The sequence below is a fragment of the Chionomys nivalis genome, chromosome 21, assembly GCF_950005125.1.
Source record: "Chionomys nivalis chromosome 21, mChiNiv1.1, whole genome shotgun sequence".
Lineage (NCBI taxonomy): Eukaryota > Metazoa > Chordata > Mammalia > Rodentia > Cricetidae > Chionomys > Chionomys nivalis.
Genome location: NC_080106.1, coordinates 33,166,284 through 33,185,282, shown reverse-complemented (window position 1 = coordinate 33,185,282; position 18,999 = coordinate 33,166,284). Strand labels below are relative to the sequence as shown.

The 18,999-nt window shown below is 47.9% G+C and overlaps 1 protein-coding gene across 1 annotated transcript in view; it reads left to right on the top strand.

Moving 5' to 3' along the window:
* The first annotated feature begins 12,909 nt into the window (after positions 1-12,909).
* Slc6a2 (solute carrier family 6 member 2) overlaps positions 12,910-18,999 on the top strand; it is a 35,916-nt gene continuing 29,826 nt past the window's right edge. The window contains exons 1-2 of the mRNA XM_057753226.1: positions 12,910-12,988; positions 13,458-13,773. Of these exons, the coding sequence (XP_057609209.1) occupies positions 13,500-13,773 (274 nt within the window). The 5' untranslated portion in view covers positions 12,910-12,988; positions 13,458-13,499. The remainder of the gene's footprint in view (positions 12,989-13,457; positions 13,774-18,999) is intronic.

Below are 18,999 nucleotides of genomic sequence, written 5' to 3'. Positions count from 1 at the left end.
CAATGGCCTTCTTGATGTCCAGTCTCTGCCCACCAACACTGGTGGATGCTGCTGCTCCCTCTGACCCAGTCAGTCCTCTGCAGCTGCTCACAAGGCTGAGGCCTCCTCATCTTTTTGTCTCTCAGCTCCAGAGGCCTCAGAGAAGGTGCCTCTGAGCACCATCCAAGGCCCTTCTGGGACTTTCTATGGCTGTCACCCTGTAAGCATTTTCTTCAGAACACTTACCAGTGGGTCCATGTTGTATTTACTTCGCTTGTTTCTCTCTAGGCTTTTAATTCTTCTTGAGCTCAAGGGGGGACTTGAACTGTCTGATTTGTCACTATAATTTTAACTCCCAGGACTGTTCTTGTCCAGGATTTTATATCAGGGAATGTTAGTGGCAGGAAGGAAGGGGAGAGGGAGGAAGGGACAGAAGAGAACGGACAGTAGTGACTCTTCTTATTGCTGTGACCAGATAGCAACAACTATCTGAAGAGAGGATTTCTTTTTGTTGTTGTTGTTGATTTTTATTGAGCTATACATTTCTTCTCTGCTCCCTTCCCTTTCTCTCCCCTCCCCTTCAGCCCTCTCCCATGATCCCCAGGCTCCCAGTTTACTCAGGAGATCTTGTCTTTTTCTATTTCCCATGTAGGTTAGATCAATGTATGCCTCTCTTAGGGTCCTCTTTGTTGTCTAGGTTCTCTGGGATTGTGAATTGTAGGCTGGTTTTTGCTTTATGTCTAAAAACCACTTATGAGTGAGTACATGTGATAATTGTCTTTCTGGGTCTGGGTTACCTCACTCAGTATGATGTTTTCTAGATCAGTCCATTTGCCTGCAAATGTCAAGACGTCATTATTTTTTTCTGCTGTGTAGTACTCCATTGTGTAAATGACTTTCCTTATCCAGTCTTCAGTCGAGGGACATTTAGGTTGCTTCCATGTTCTAGCTATGACAAACAATGCTGCTATGAACATAGTTAAGCACAAGCCCTTGTGGTAGAATGGAGCATCCTTTGAATATATACCCAAAAGTGGTATTGCTGGGTCTTAAGGAAGGTTGTTTCCTAATTTCCTGAGAAATCGCCATACATCTAAAGGTGCTGTACCAGTTTGCACTCCCACCAGCAATGCAGGAGTGTTCCCTTTATCCCACATCCTAAGAGGAGATTTTTTTTCCTGTGCTCAGCTTGAGGCCAGTTAGTCCTGTGGAGGACAGCATGTTACCAGAAGACTGGGGCCACGATGACTGGAACTTGCTTATATGTAAACAGATAAGAAAGAGCACAGGAACTGTGGACACTCAGGTGGTTTTTTAATTTTCTTCTTTTTATTCCATCAGGGCTTCCAGCACATTCAAGTTAAGCATCTCTATAAACAGCCCCACAGGCACACTCGGAGGGATGTCTCCTAACTGACTTTGAGTCCTGTCAAGCTGGCAACCTAGAGCAGTCATTACAGAAGGGATAGAGCCGAGAGGAAACCTCTTGGATCTGGAGATGTTCTAGGTGGTTTTGGTCATGAGAGAGTGATACTTACAAGTCTTAACTGAGGACCTCAAGACTCCAGAGCAGTAAAATTTTGCAGCAAGCCAGATACTTGGGGAACCATCACATTTTCCGTTACAGGCTGTTCACTGAATTGCCTACATGTGTGTGGGAGATATACAGAGGCCAAGAGAGGGGAGGATGGCCAGCAGGTGAGAATTCTCAGTTCACAGATGTGTGGGTCTGTTCCTTCCTGGGAGATTCCCGATGCCAGCACCTGCCAATGCATGAACTGCTTCAGGAGGGTTGCCTTCAGGTAACAGACTTAGAGACAGAGCTGGGGTATTACATGTGGGGCCTGAGGAAATAGCAACTCCCAGACAGCTCCTAGAACTGGTCTTGTCCAGGAGTGTGGATCAGGGGATGCTTGTGGCAGGAAGGAGGGACAGAAGAGCCGCTATCAGTGCCCTTCTGATTGCTGTGACCAGATATCAACAACAACTTAAGAGAGGATTCCTTTCCACACATGGCTTGTGGACAGTTAGTCTTGTGGGGGAAGGCGTGGTCTTCTGAGTCACCGGCAGGAGCTGGTCAGAGGTTGGCCCTTACACAGCTGTCACATGGCAAATGATGGCATGGGATGGGGAAAGCTTGCTCTGGGGAGGTGAGATAACAACAAATGGCCCTTCACGTCTCTGAGAGCATCCCCATGGGTAGACACAAGTCACAGAAACATAAACTGGCAGCCATCGGAGGGAGGTTGTGAGGCCCTACCACAGTTGGGAAGGAGAGTGAGTGTGTGTGTGTGTGTGTGTGTGTGTGTGTGTGTGTGTGTGGGAGGGGGGGTGCCTGGCCTGGCCTCAGGTCCTCTGACATCCAGACCAGTTTCCCTTCCTGCTGCTACCAAGCGGACTCTCAGAAGCTGCCAGGAGGGGGTTCAGCCCATCATGGAAAAGTCAATTCCCTGGGGCTCTAACTTATAACTTTGTTTGCAGATAGGGAGCCTTTTCCTCCTCGCTCCTCATCCTGAGCCTTTCTGCCTGTAACAATCACATTATTTAATTTAGACGAGTGAAGTTACCTTAGATCAATTATACTTATTTTTCCTGTGTAATTTCCAAAGCTTAATATCTACATTCAGGCCCAGCCTGGGGGACAGCTTGTCTAGCAGAGTCCTAAACGATTTCAGCCTTTAATTCAATTGTACTTCTACCATGGCCTGAGCAGCGAGCATAATTCTTTTATCCCTAAGATGTCTCATTAGCAATAATCTAATAGCTCACATTAAAATATAGGTCACTGAGGTGGGCTGCTGGTGGAAGACTTGTCATAACTTTGAAGGCCGGACAGCGGGACCGGGTCCCCCAACGCAGTCACATCCCAGCTTCAGGCTTAATGCTGAAGCAATTGATTCAACAAAACAGTTTATTTTCTGATTCAGATTGAGAAGTGACTTTGGCAGGGAAATGGGTTGATGTCTTTGATTATGGGTGGGCTGACATAAAGGACAATATTTCTTGCCGACATAACACAGATATTGGCTGGAACCTCATTCCAGTCATGAAAGGAACACACATGATGACCGGGCCCACAACTGTTGTGTTCCCTGGCCTCAGTTTGCATACTCATAAAAGGGAATGGTGGTGAGGTCAGGTGTCCCGCTACCTAGATCCTGGTACTCCGTGTTCCACTTGTCCTGGAGTGCTCTTGATGTTTTCTTCCCAATCAATTCACTTTCCTTAATCACATCCATTTGTTTAAAAAAGGGAAATTCACATATCAACTTGGCAAAATCTCAAGAACATTTGCAGGAGGATTCATGCAGAGGGATAGCATTTACATAAACTTACAACTACGTGAAGTGATGCTTTCTATTGTTTAGAAAGGCAAGAGGGATCCCTGCCACCAGAGGTCAAGGTAAAGGTTACCTTTGGGCAGAAGGGAGGGGATGCTGATTGGAAGTGTTCACGGGGTAACTTTTGTAAGACTGCTTGTTTCTTTTTAATATCCCTCGTGTAGTTAGATGGGTATATTTATTAGTAAAAAAGTTTATTTACAAGTAGTTCAGTTTCCTTTGAGTGTAAAGTCTCACACACACACACACACTATATATATATATATATATATATATATATATATATATATATATAACTTTAAGATTACTCACATATTTTAGAAATATATGCATATGTATAGCTAATGATACATGTGAAGTATATTATGTACATCCATGTATGATATATGCTGCACAAATATAGATACATTACATGTACTTAACATATGGTAAACCTATGCAAACATTTATAGGCGGTAGTCTCAGTGCCAGGCCACAGAGGACCCACCTGCAGCAGCTGTGTCCTTGGAGGCTACCTATCCATTCCCAAAGACAGCCCTAGGGTCATCCCCTAAGATCCCAGGTCCTTCACATCTTCTTCCCCCTGCTTTTCCCATGGAAATGTGTATTCTAGCATGATGGTGGGACTGAGTGTTAGAACGGATGCTAACTAACACCCTCGAACCTCGGAGACAGTGGAACTTGCTGGATTCCTCCTAGGGAAGTGCACTTTGCTCTCAGTACAGCCAAAGATGGTCTTTGAAGAGACACCCTGCTTCCCTGAGAAATCGGCCTAATCTGGACCCTCCTTCACCTGCCGCCGTCAAGACTCTACTTTAACCCATAGAGCCATCTTCAGGGTCTCCACTCTTTACAGCTAGACCACCTGGTGCAATGAATGGCTGATGAGTATCACATGGGGATAAGGCTGGGATGCGGCGGGATGGAGATCTCATTTCATGTGTTAGGGGTCAAAAATCTGAAGTCTTCGAGTCATGACTATCCTGTGCCAACCTACTGTGGATAGACAGCCTGGGGTTGGGTGAAGTATGTGTGGGTCTTTTCCTCAGCTCCCTGGGAGGAACAGGATGCAGCAGAGGGAAATAGAGAGGAGAGGGTGCCTTCAGATGTGAAAGTCTTGGCTGGTGAGGGCTGCCCAGGGAAGAAGAGAAGCAGAGAAAAATGATAGCATTTGGGGTGGGTTCTAACGACAGAGGGAGAGATGGGCCTAAGGGTCTGGGAAGATCTTGAGAACCTGGAAAAGGAAGAGAGATAGAGTAGACAGTGGCTGACGGGTAGAGTTATTGCAGATCAGAAATGCATCAGCCTCAAGGTTACTAGCGAAAAGGATGTGCAGGCTGAGGAGAATGGAGAACTCAGACAGGGAGGGCCTTGGAGGAGGATAGAGAATAAACAGCATGTTGCTGGACCCCTGGAATGGGACAGTGGTAAAGAGTATGGGCCCTGGGCTCGAGTCCCACTCAGTCTCACTCCAACCCTGCAACTCAAGACAAAGCATTTGGTCACTTTCAGCCCCACTATTTAATGTGTGAAATGGATTTAATACCAATAGTGAACATTACGTGAAGCGGACTTAGCTCAGTGCCTAGAATCACTTTGTCCAGTGAATAAAGAACCACCACACGGCTTTCTGGTATCCATTGTGTGCTTAGCATTTGCTCAGCATTTAAGCCTCATGGCTACTCATTGAACTAGATTCCATTATACACTTGTTTCAGAAGTGAGAAACTGAGTCAGTCAGCAGTCCCAGATGGCAGAGCTGGGAAGTGGGGGCCTGGGATTAATTATTATGTTCCTAATAGGAAGGTGAGAGCTCCCGTGCTGGCTTGTTCTGTCAAGGAAGGCAAGAGGTCGGGGCTTCTTGTGTTTACCATAACCACGCCACAACCATGTAGATTCCTGGCCTCAGCTGCAGGCTCGCTCAATCCCATAGTCTAGAACACAGCCCAGGAGTCTGCTAGAATGGCAAGATGCCGAGAAGTGCAAACAGGCAGCCGTGGAGAGCCTTGAAACCACAAATCCTCCTGGTATCACAGAACCTAAAACTCCCATGATAGGTGCCATCATACCCTGTTTCCAGGTGGGGAAAGCAAGGTTCAGAATCTGAAGGTCACCCAACAAGCAAGCAGGAACTCAGTTTTTAGCTCTAACTCCAAAAGACTCATGACTGTAACAACAGCCCACAGTTTCCATCTCAACCTGGTCATGATGGTTGAAGTTACGTAGGCCTAACTTTAAAATTTCTGGGGGAAAAAACTTTGCTCAAATAAATTTAGGGGAAGTATTGATATATATGGCTGTTGTTTTAAGTGCTTTGTGTTTATTTACTCATTAATCCTCTCAACAGTTTCATGAGGTAAATCACCATAATTGCTGCCACTGCCGCCACCACCACCAACCCCACCACCACCACCACAACCATCACCACCATCACTACCACTATCACCACCACCACCCCCATCACCACCATCACCACCACCACCATCACCACCACCATCACCACCATCACTACCACTATCACCAACACCACCACCATCACCACCACCACCACCATCACCACCATCACTACCACCATCACCACCACCACCACCACCATCACCACCATAACCACCACCACCACCATCACCACCATCTACAGCAACAGTGGTGGCGGCAGCAGCGTCCTACACACTTTAAAGATGAGGAAACTGAGATACGGGCAAACAAAGGAACTCAGCCAGTGGGATAGTGTTAAAACTGAGGCCACACCGTTCCTAGGCACCCCCATTCAGTTTCTCCCGCAAAGCCCCACACAAACAAACGCTTTGTTCACTAAAGCAGATGGTGACCTGTCCTCTATCTTTAGATGAGCCATTCAAACACTCTGGCAAGGTCCAAACTGACTTCAGATTCAGTGCCATCACTGTTGACCTGCATCGACTCCCCCTTCCCCCAAGGCACTTCAAATGAAGAAGGATGAAGGATTTTTTTTTCCTCTGGATAGGAATATAAAGTAATGCTTATTAAGTCAGCGAGGGATTTCATGCTTACAAACAGATAAATAGATCAGTATAACAGAAAAGAAAGCCTGGAAGAAGCCCAACCATAGATGGAAACTGTTTAAGATAGAGAATTCTTTGCTAATCAAAGCAGAGAAGTAACTACTTGATTTTTTTTTCATCAAAAACAATGAAGTAGAATTCTTACCACACACAAATGAACTCCTACAGAGTGGGTGAAAGACATAACTATGAAGGACCCAAACTATTAAACTTTAAAATATAGTGAAGGAAAATGTCAGCAAGGGAAGAACTTCTCAAATTACACAACGACCACATAAACAGTAAGAAAAGATCAACGCATTTAATTATAGTAAAACCAATACTCGCTATCAGATCATGAGTAGAGCAGGAGGCTTACACAACCAAATAGAGATGTTTGCATATAACACAACAGATGAGCAGTCAGCATGCCTCACAAACTCCTGTGCATTAAGAACAGACAAGCCAATGGACAGTTGGGTAAATGTGCCATAATTCCCCAGAAGAAAACAAAACGCAAAGGACCCACAGGCATGGGAGAAGGCATGCGGTACATTGAACAGTCAGAGATGTGAACACCAACCACAATAAAGTACTGTCTCACACTCTGAAGAGTCAACAGCCCACATGTCATTACGTCATACAGGTGAGCATAACCTAGAAAACAACAATGCATTTCCAAGAATGCTCCCTGGAGAAATTCTTGTAAATGTGAATGAGAGACATTTCAACACATTGATGTGGATTGTTTGAAATTGGTGCACACACACACACACACACACACACACACACTCCTGCCAACACCCCCATGCATACACAAACCCTGGGAACAACACTAAATTCCTAATTCAGTCTTTCACACTGGATGAATAATTAAATTGTGGTCATCTATTTAACAGATTAAGTATATACAGCAATGAAAATTAGGAAACTATGAAAAATGCCATCATTCTGAATAAATCTAAAAATGTATTATTACAAACTATAATGAAACCAAACAATGCATTATTGGGAATAAATTCCTAGGTGGTAATACCATGAAGAAAAAGTCAGGGACAGTTATTTCTATGTTCAGGAGAGTGGTTGCTATGTGTGCATGAGCACATGCTGGGAAAACATGGGCTCGTGGGACATGGGCCTGTGGGACATGGGCTTGTATTTGCTACATAACTGGGAGGACTGTATGGAGTCTTGCATATTCATATAATAATTATTATAAACTGTGAACTAGTCACAGCATTTTTGTGCTTTTTCACACCCAACGAGTTTCACACTCAATCAAGAGAGTTGCGTGTATGCGATTTCTGAGAAGCGAGTCCACGCCGCTGCAGACGGCTATCTATGGAATACCTGTCTGCTTCAACTTGCGTGATGATTTCTGAGCTTCTATCTGCTTTGATAGTCCTAGATGTAGGGGCCGTAGGCCTTCCCCAGATGAGTACAAGCAAGTTTCATTGATTAGGGAAAAACTTTAGATGTTGTCCCAAATAAGACAGGAGCCATCGGAGGAAGAGAGTGCAGATAACGGGGCATGAACATATTGCCAAAATGTCTTCCCGGAAGTTCTAGAAGATTCAGGTCACAGAGAACTGGGAGAAGCAGGGAGGTCACTGGAGACTGTCACAGACATCCTGTCAGGAGATGATATGACTTGGGACTGGGAAGTCACCTCCAAGGTGCAGAGATGTCACATGATCTAGAGTTCACAGGCGCTGTGCAGGGTTAGAGATGAGAGCAAGAAGAGCTAAGGCTGACTCCAAGCTCAGTGGTTCAGGAGCCGGAAAGAGGGAGCCCTTGTAACCTGGGCTGAGGGCAACTGTGGAGGGGCAGCTTATGTGTTAAGTCAGGGAGGCAGCATCAGGGAATCTGATTTGCTCATGACCAGTTCCACGCTTCTGGTTCCCCAGGTAGAGCTGCATGGACTGTAGTTAGAACCCAGAGTGTTAGAACCCAGAGCAGAGTCCCAGGCAGAGGGTATAATATGTGGAGGGCAACAGGGGTCAGTTGCTCTCTGATGGCAATAACTATAGGGGGTCAGCTGGGCTTAATAACTGACAGAGAAGACACCAAGGACTGAGACATAACTTTCTAGATAAGAAGTTTCAGAAACCTCAAGGGGTTTTTAGTGGGAAGTACCCTGGTGGAGATGGATTTCAGCTCCTGTGAGTTTTTTTTTTTTTTTTTTTTTTTTTTTTTTTTTTTTTTGGTTTTTCGAGACAGGGTTTCTCTGTGGCTTTGGAGCCTGTCCTGGAACTAGCTCTGTAGACCAGGCTGGTCTCGAACTCACAGTGATCCGCCTGCCTCTGCCTCCCGAGTACTGGGATTAAAGGCGTGCGCCACCATCGCCCGGCAGCTCCTGTGAGTTTTGTATTGAGGGGACTTGTTATGCTATTTGTATTTAGAACAGAACTTAGACCAATGACCAATAACCTTGGACAGACCATCTTCAGTGAAAGAGATTTAATATCCTAATGGGAGAAAGGAGAGAGGGGAGAGATTGGGGAGGGAGGGAAAGGGAAAGAAGTGGGGAGGGAAAGAGGTAGAGGCAGAGAAGCAGGAAGGGAGGGAGGGAGCAAGGAGAGAAAACAGACAGGTAGACTTCCCTTTCTCTTTTGCCTTAATTACCCCTATGGTGCCTTGGAGGTGAAAGAGCCCTCAGGACTCAGCTTCTTGGATTCTAGATACACTCCAGCCCAACCTCTGTTTGTCAAGGCCTGGTGTCTGCAGGGAGATTACCAAAGATGGACTAACAGCACCAGCTATCGCTTTGCTTCCCATGGCCTGTGTCACCAAGTGCCATGGTAAGTGGAAGTGACGCCTCCCCTGAGACCATGCTAGCTCTGATAATACTCCAGCCTCCTGCCCACCACTTGCCCTCAGGCCAACTGGTGGGGCAGGATGCAGAGCGGGAGAGAAGCCACATGGCCCCAATGGCCCTTAGAACCATAAGCAGGGAGTCTGGGCCGGAGATGAGGGAGACGCCTTCTCCTTCAGGCCAGCTGTGTCCCCCAGATGTCTTGGAAGCCACAGGGGGAACTCTGAGAACTCACCAATTAGCCTTCTGATAATGTCTGTGTAGTTAGGGGAATGCGTCTCTCCACCCTGGAGACAGACACTTCCAGGGTCCTACCCAGCCTCCTCATCATTCGTTCTGTTCTCAGACCCTGCCCCAATGCTCTCTGTTGCCAGGACCTGGGGCTCTGCTGAGACCCTTCTTTGGCAGCAGACACAGGCTTGTCTTAGGCTAGACTGGAAGCACTGGATGAGTCAATACTTGGGAGCAATTTTCATGGGTAAACCTAGCTTTCTTCTTGCGGGGACAGCTCCCAGGCATGTACTGTGCCTCTGGAAGTCCCAGCAGGATGACAGCAGCAGTGCCTGCCTTGAGCTACTCTTTAACCCACCTTCTCCTGGTCTTACATCCTTTCCTGTCTTGCTTGCTCAATTCTCTAAAGTGTTCCCAGAAGTTCCCTCCCTCACTTATTCTGACCTTTGTTTCAAATTCGGCTTCTGGATGACTCCAACATAAATTAATCCCAAACCAAGGAACAAGATAGTTCTCTTCTACTTCTGTTGGTATGAGTTTTTGCAGTGCTAGCTGGCTATGTAGCAGGTTATGTTAGATACTGTTCTCAAACTGGTTAGGGAAGTTACACAAATAGCTAGACCAGACAAATGCGCAAAGCCCTATAAAAAGGAGATCTGACTTTCGTGAATCGTGAACACTGCTTGTCAGGGAAGGTATCGATGGGGTTGGCCTTGGAGGTTTTGGAGGATGAACAGGAATTCCTCCAATAGACAAAAGGATGGAAAGAACATATTAAAATTTTGGCAGGACATAAAACCATAATATTAGTTCTTGAGTATCACTTATGTCGCTAGAGAAGAAAACATATTTTGAAGATTTATTTTATTTTTACTGTTTGTATATGGGTGTTTTGCTTACATGTATGTCTGAACATCATATACACAGCCAGTATCTGTGGAGGCTGGAAGGCGGTTGCAGATAGCTGTGAGCTGTCTTGTGGGTGCTGGGAACTGAATCTTGGTCCCCTCCAGGAGCAGTAAGTACTTATACAGCCACTGAGCAACCTCTCCTGGTCCAGCAAGCATGTCTTGAAGGAGGGAGAAAGGCTTAGGGAAAAAGAGGAGAGGATTAAGGGCAGAAAGTATGGCTTAAATGGACAAGTGGAATTTTGTTTGCACCACTGATGCTGTTTATGTATTATCTTGGAGAGACAGGAGGATCTTTGGAAATTGTGAGTTATCTTTTTCTGATTGTCCAAGTATCAAATGCTCATTGTAGAAAACTGGGCAGATAGATACCAAGTGGCGTAATGGAGAAAATGAGATTAGTTTAAATCTATGGTTCATTCAGTCATTCTGGTATGTCTCAATGGGATTTCAGGTGAGGTGTTGGGCTTGAGTTTCAAGAATTTATCTGGCAGCTGGGTATGATTATGTGACTAGAAAGACAGGGGCTTAAGGTGAGCAGCAGGGGGTGATGAGAATCCCCTGGGCTGCAGGAGGATTGGCAGGGTTTCATTGGCAGTCAGAGAGGAGAGTATCAGGGCTTGATGACCAGCTGGACAGGCATGGAGCAGAGGGGAGAATGACAGGCCAGCTAGAGGGATTCAGATGTCATCATCCATCGTAAGTGAAGAGACCAGAAATGAGGATCGGGAGACCTGGGTTTCCCTTCCAACTCTGATACCTCTGACATGTGGGACCTCAGACCGGTCTCTTGAACCTCGGAGTATGTGTGTTCTTTCTCACAGGCTTGTCACGGAGGACCTTCGATGACCCTTGATGACAGGGAACCTGTACTCTCCAGTTCTCATCCTGAAGCCTCAGGTCCACCCTTTGCCTAATCTCCTGCTTCCTGTCTTCAGTCCCCAAGGGATCAAAGGGAACCTACCACCCTCTGAGCAGCTCTTCCTCTCCTCTCTGCATCCTCTCCACAGGATACCTGTGTTGCTGGTCCTGTGTGTGAAAATTATCTGAAAAGTCCCGGGTATCGGCAGTCCATTTACTCACTTGTTCACTCATGGTATGTGCCAGGCAGTGTTTAATGAGTTACAGGTGCCAGAGACACAGATGCCTCTGCTCTTCTGGAGCTCAACTGCCATTCAAAGGGAGATGAAATTAATTTTTTAGTTAAGTCAGTGATCTGATGGAGAATGGCGGGGGGGCGACAAAGTTTTAGATGCTAGAGTTTAAGAAGGAATTTCTGCACTCAGACCTAAATAATGCAGATAGAAGCAAGAACAATTGCAAAGGCCCTCGGGTAGCTTTAAGCCTGGAATGTTAGAAGTGTGGAAGGATAGGTGTGACTAACCTTATCTAAATTTCTTCCTGTGTTGTTAAAGTGTCGTCCCTACATTCCTGCCTGCTGCCCTTACTGATTTGGCTTCACCAAATTCCTGTTCTCCAGTGACCACAGCCAGTCCCGGATGGCAGTAGGCTCTTTACACATTGGAACTCCTGGGTATCAGTGACTGTCTCCATGGCTCTCCTGGCTGGGTCTATTTAGACACAGGCAGAAGTTGGATAAATAACTCTGCGGTCCAAGTATCTTACGCTCAAACGCGACAGAAGATGCTGTTGAAATCGTAGCCCTGCTCTTTTCATCCATCCCCTTCCTTTGCTTTACCCACACCAGCCCATACCACACCAGTCTTCTCCCTCATCATATGTGTTTATTATTGTGTTTCCTGTTTTCCTCCTGCTTCTGGGACTGAACAAACAGCTCTTTGAAGGTGTTGTCCACTTGTGAGAGACTAAAAAGGCTCGCTTGGGCACTTGGCAGGAGGCATTTATAAGGACGAGTATCAGGGCTCAGCCTTACAGAATAGGGACGCAGACTCCAAGGAGAACAGGGTCACAACCTCCAAAGCCTGCAAGCCTGCTGGTCACAAAGAGAGTCAAGAGTAAAATTCTGGGCCATGACCTTTCAACAAGCTGAGCTGGCCAAAGAAAACTGCCTAAGGGCCGGGCCCTGCCCAGCCTGTGAGCCACCAGTTGCAGCGCTCATCTTGGAGCACCAAGTTCCAATTTTGCTGGTAGAGAAAACTCTCACCAAGTAGATTAAGTGGTCTGGGTGAATGACTGCGCTGGTTTCGCTGGGGTGGTGCCTGCTCTCCCTATTCTTTCCAGTCCCCCTTTGAAGACATAGATTCCAGTTCTGGGAGTTCGTTGCCCCCTTCCTTTGCTCACAGGCCAGAGCCAGGTGTCTTTGGGAACCGCGTGCGCTACTCCTGCTGAAGAGAGATACGAAGAGTGTGAGCCAGGTCCCCACGAGTCCTCTAGAGTCCGGCTCCCGCCACCCCGGAGCCCGTGGGAGCTGCGCCCCCGCCTCTGCCAGTCCGGGCCACGCTGTCAGTCTGCATTAGTGCTAACAGGCTCCAGACCGAGCGGGCTGGGCGCGGGGCTAATGCAATAGGCGCGTTACCTGGGGCACAGGCTACATTACCCGGTCGGCCTCCTCCGGGCGCGGCCAGAGCCAGCCAGCCCGCGTCCTGCCGGCTGCCCCGCGCCCGCAGCGCTCCTGGGGCCCCGCCTGAGTGCCACGCGGCGGAGCTCAGCCTGGGCTGGCGCCTACGATCCCCGTGCCGCCCACCACGTGAGTGCGCCCTGCGCGCGAGACCGGTAAGTGTGGGGCCGGCTCCGAAGCACCTCGCGAGCGGCTGCACCCACTAGTGTCCCGAAGGCTCCCAGGGCTGTTGGGTTCCGCCTCCCCGAAGCAGGACGGGACCACGAGTAGACACCGGCCCTGCCTCTAGGGCCCCCGCAAGAAACTTGCCATTTAGGGATGTGGGGTCGAGGGGGTGGGGGGAGGCGGGTAGAGGCGGAGAATGACCCAGGTAGAGTCGACAGGGTCTTTAGCCCGACCCACAGGGCGGCCCAGGGAGGTTCCCACCTATGAGTTCTGTCCCAGTCGGACACGCGTCACAACCTCTGTCTCCAAATTTTTCCAACACATGTGCTCCCTTTTCTAGAGGAAGCCGGAGTCCGATCGCTCACGGATCCCGGCGGTCTGGGTTCCCCTGGGTGGTCTCAGTTGGAGTAAACAGACTGCAAGCCCTGGTGACCACTTTTTTCCCTTTTATACAAGCAGAACTTTGGTGTGCCTCCGAAGTCCCTCTCTACAGCCGCACCCATGCTTCTGGCGCGAATGAACCCGCAGGTGCAGCCGGAGCTCGGTGGGGCGGACCCGCTGCCTGAGCAGCCCCTGCGGCCCTGCAAAACCGCGGATCTGCTGGTGGTGAAGGAGCGCAACGGAGTCCAGTGCCTCCTGGCGTCCCAGGACGGTGACGCGCAGCCCCGGGAGACTTGGGGCAAGAAGATCGATTTCCTACTGTCTGTGGTCGGCTTCGCAGTGGACCTGGCCAACGTGTGGCGCTTCCCCTATCTCTGCTACAAGAATGGTGGTGGTGAGCGCAGGGTTGACTGAGGCTTTGGAGTTGGGAGGCTGCTTGCTCTTGTAGCAAAGGGAGGGGAGCAGGGATACCCATGGAGAAGAGACGCAGGAACAAATTTAGTATTTGGGAAAGAACTCTTTTGGGCGCCGGGAAATAGGATCAGAATACTCTCCATTAGGGAAATTGAGGCAGGATCTTGGAGAGTGGTAGGCACAGAGGCTCAAGGATAGACTCGGGGCACCTGGTCGGGTGAGGAACACGAGTCAAAGCTGCCCCCCACCCCCCCATGGGAAAAGGGGTATAGATCTTGAAAGGAATCCCCAAGAGTTTGGGATGTTCCAGCCAGACAGAAGATGTCAATGCCTCCAGCACTCGTAGCTTTGGGGCTAGAACACTAGGCCGGGTTTAAAAAAAAAAAATAGAGCCCTTGGATCACGGGAGGGCTACAGAGGTAAGTGCACATAGCTTTTGTGAACTTTGGCCACTAGATGCCAATGACTGAGCTGGGCCTTGAGACAGGAGGCCTGGGAGCCTGGAGTGTCCTCTTCAGTTTTACAGGCTCTGACTTCATTATGGAGTGGGGTTCAGGTGAACCTGGAGAAGACACTCAGCAGCCGAGCTCTTTTGCCCTCTTCCTGATGAGTTGTCATTTTCCCATCAGCCCTGGAATGAGAGCACAGAGGTCACGTACAGTCCTGTGGAAGCAGCCTTGAGCTCTTTCCTGAAGGACTTGGAGCCTAAGATGCCCAAGCCACCCTGGTCCCCATCATCTTTACTGAGATGGAAGTTCAGGAGTGCCCTGCACGGAACCCAGGGACACTAGCTTCTAGAAGAAGACATTGGGCCATCCCTGGTACTACAAGATAAGGCCACACCTTGCCTTGTAGTAGTTCCGACTTGGAATTTAAAGGAAGTCAGTTGGAGGCAGGCTGACAATTTACAGGGTTTGGGAGGAGCGTGTGACTCCCAGAGTCCAAGATACACAGCTCTGTGTTTCTGTGTGCTCTCTGGACACTTGCTTTGGGATAAGCAATACCCAGTATTTGTAAAAAGGGTGTGGTCACCAAAACGAGTAGGTGGCTCTGAGTTGATCCTGTTGCGTATAGAAGCATCAGCTCTCACTGAGAAAGCAAATCAAAGCTAAAACCAATTTGAAGAGCAGCCACGTGTTCCCTTCCTGTCATGGGTAGGTCTATCACCACTAGATACTCCAGATAAGGAAGCTGGGACAAAAGTCCCAAGTGTCAGGAGATGCTTCCTGGTCTCTGGTGGCCCTTGCTACTCTTCTGGCTCAGTACCCTGATCCATAGTTGCTGGGCAGAGAGGAAAAGCTAAGGAAGAGAAATACAACCTGAAGGTGAAACTTTTCCACACTTTGCGGCTGATGACCTACCAGGGACTCTCAGCAGATTTGAGCATTTGAGCATTCTGGCCCTTGGGGGCCAATGATAGCAACAACGTAAAAAGGTAGATTTTCTATATTTGTAGCAAACAGAGAGATGACAAATAAATGACAAATTGGAAGCCCTTAGGACAGTTGCATGTCCTTAGTGACCGTCTGAGACGGCCTGTCCCTAGACACAGACGCCCTGTCATTAATCAACAATATTTCTCTGGGTTAGCTCAGCGTAAGGCATAATGCTTAGTCTCTGCAGGGGTCACCCGGATGTGTAAGCCACCACTCTGCCTGCTGGGAGCATTGATTTCCAGAAGTCGTCATTGACATGCTGTGATCCATCCTTTCTGTTGCTATATGCCATTGAAACTAAAGCAACACAGATGGCCAGCTTGCCACGTGTGCTAAATAGATAGATTCTAGGGCTCTTGCTGACGCTGTGCCCGCATGGCCACTGCCATGTTGCAGGGAGGGAGGAAGGGAGGGAAAGAGAGGGAGAGAGAGAGAACCTTCTGTGTGCTGGATTCCTGGGACAAAGTATAGCAAATTTATCACAGATACAAAGTTTTTCATTGAAATTGACTAAATTTTCCTTTCTCTGGTATCCTGGTCCTGGAGTGTCCTAGCCTGAGTTGTTCTATAATTTGTCTTTTGTGGCCCTGTTTCCAAAGCAGACTGGAGAAAGCTGAGGGAACAGGCTTAGTTCAGAATCTCCATTAAGGTTCAAATCCTAGGAATGTGGTTGAAGGTTCCTACACACTTGTAGTTGAACAAATATATTAATAAAATATCTCCAGCTCTCAGAGACTCATTGCCAATTTCACAAACCATGGCAGAAATATGGCAAGAACTAACACAGTGATGTGTTAGAGATGATGATGATGATGACGATGATGATGGTGGTGTGTGTGTGTGTGTGTGTGTGTGTGTGTGTGGTGCAGCCTAGACATTAGGAGTCTTGGCTGTGAAGTTATAGACTCCAGTTTCTAATACGTATGACTTTGGGCAACTCTTAGGCCTTCGTTTCTTTACCTGTCCAATAATGTTGCTCAGCTAAGAGGAGGGCCAAGGACCAAATGCCCCCCCCCCCCCCGCCCCGCATGTGGAGAGTTAGCACGGCATATGCCTTAGCGTGCCTGCTACTCTATTGTTATCACTAGGATCCCATAGGAAAGGGATGGGAGAATGACTGGTGCTGTAGAGGTTTCAGGAGGAGCTGTTGAGCAGTGACTCAGGGCAAGTGAGTTCTGCTTGGAACTCAGCTTCGCTGGGCAGGGAGGGCTCAGCAAAACAGTATTTTAGCATCCACCTGGGACAGGCTCCGCAGAAGAGTAACTTAGGCTGACTGGAGGGTAAGCCAGGAGAGATAAGGGTAAGATGCAAGTCAGGGCTGGGCTGCCAAAGCCTTGGGTGCTAGACTGAGCAGGAAGAGCTACACCGGTGAATTTCCATGGCTGGTGAGGAGGTTGGCAATTGGTCTGGGGATGGTATAGCCCTTCATCTGGGAGAACAGAGCTGTCTGATTTTTAGTATGCCCATCCCTGTTCCAGGGGATGCTCAGCTGCCCCTGCAGGCCTTGATCGCCCCTGAGACTGTATACTGTTTTTCATGAGTCCATTCTCCTTCAGTAATTCTGAATTCAGCTCCAGAAAAAGTCAAGGAGATGGGTTTTTCTTGAATCCCAGAAGAAGCCAAAGACCCGAGTTTGAATTCCAACCCTGCCACTCACTGTAATCTCAGACATCAAAATTACTGCTATAAAGTTATCCAGTCTTAGATGATCCTCACAGTTCCTTGCTCCCCAATAACCCTGACTACAGCTGGACACAAGCCAGGCTTCATCACCCTGCCCTTTAGCAGCCTGGCCCTGGGTCTTTGTGTTCTTTGGTGCCAGTGTTAACATAGACCTCTCCAAGTCTGAGTGTTTATCCTGGCCCAGACGGGAGAATGTTTTGAACTGACGAAAGTGCCAATAGTTTATGCCCTTGGCTAATATTTTATGAATGAATTACTGTCAAATTCAGCCTGCCTGAACACCTTCCTGAAGACCAGCTGCTGGGATGGCAGGCTGTAAGTTCCAGAGGGTTCCCTTGGAACCCAAAACTAGGTTTGTGCTGGCCTCTGGGAAAGAACAAATACGTAGGTAACTGAGTACTTCTTCCTGAAGGTGGTGCCTTGTGGGTTGTCCTCTGTGCATGACACTCTGCATTGGATCCTGTGGCGACTGTGGATTTTTGGATTTGAGCATACCTATCTCTGAATCAGAGCCTGATATTTGCTAGAGAAGTGGCCTTGGACAAGCCATATGGTGTCTCTAACCCTCAGTTTTCTTGTGCAGAAAATAAAGGGTTTAATTTTTAGCCCTTTTTATAGGGCCAGATAACATCAGACAATATAAAGTACCTGGGATAATGTCACATAGTATTGACTGAGTAGAAATGCTACCATTTTGATGTGTTTGATGATACTGGTTATGTGCCGAACATAGGTGTAAGATGAGGTCCTGATTATTCTGGAAAGAAATTGATGGAGGAGATAAAGTCAAAGAGAGCTCCTGAAGCCTGGGTCCATAGGGTAGTGCTTATATAGACATCAGGGGTTTCTCAGCTTGATATTTTCATGTCTAGCTAGGACACAAGGACATCCACATATGGGTCTTGTTTGGCTGACACTTATTATTTAGCTCAGATGTACAAGGAGCCAAGCAGCATGGTGCTCGAGCTATGGAGTAGGTATCATAGCTATTGGCACCCCATCTCCCAACTGAATGTACTGCTCTGGGCTGGTTATCAGCTAGTGGCCTAGTACTGTGAGCTAGCCAAAAGGAGCTGAAGGGCTGTTCCCAAGCAAGAGGGGCCTAAGGGAGAAAAATGTCATATCTTGCCCTGCAGTCTCGAGTCCTATTGCCTACATGAGGATTAAATTCTAGGACCAGTGGAGAAGGCCCAGGGCTTCCATTAGCGGCACCCTCCTTGTGACTCACTGCAGAGACCTGTTTATCCAACAGAAACTCATTGGCTAATGCCAACCCCTAGTACAGAAATGTGTGGAAGAAAACCCCTGCCTCTAGGGAGTTGTAATCTACTGTAGATATTCTAAAAGTTCATGATATATTATACTATATTTCAAATAGGGAAGGTGAGGTCCTACTCGGTTTATTGTGGGTCACATTTGTCATAATGATATCACTCTGAGCATCCCAAACACTTTCAGGTTTATTCCTCTTGAAGAGACTGGAACAGGGGAGATGGGAACCAGATTCCACAAGGACAAGTCAAGTTCGGGCATGACAGTGCAAGGAGAGGGGCGGCAGAAGGAGACGTAGCCCCCAAACTCACTTTCCCAAATTCTACCCCCGCTGACCTCTGAGAGGGGAAGACCCATTCTGCCAGAGTGGTGTCAATCTTGTCAGAAGCTGTCCCTGGGTATCAAGGCTCAGGCAAAAGGTCATCTTAAGCCAAAATGAAAGTGAGTGAGGGATTGTCCCTCCACCCAACCATGCCCCAGATACCTGGCTCTGGGTTTTCCTAGGGAAATTATCCCAAAGGCCCACAGGACAGAAGAACCCACCGGTATATGCCAGAGGCCTCTTATGTGGCTGATGGCGTGGAGGATGAAGAGAGCTCAAGGCCTTGGCCAACAGAGTTCAGTCTCGAGCTCTAAGAGCTGAGAATTCCAAACTGGACTTTTTCACAGAACTATTGCAGGGGTTTCTTGTCAAGGAAGAAAGGAGGTGTGTTTAATTAACGGTGTGGCTAGAGTTGTTATTTTGAACTATGCCTACAAGAGGACTGTGGCCCAGCTCTGTAAGAGTTTGGGTAGCTTGTTGAACTTAGATATCA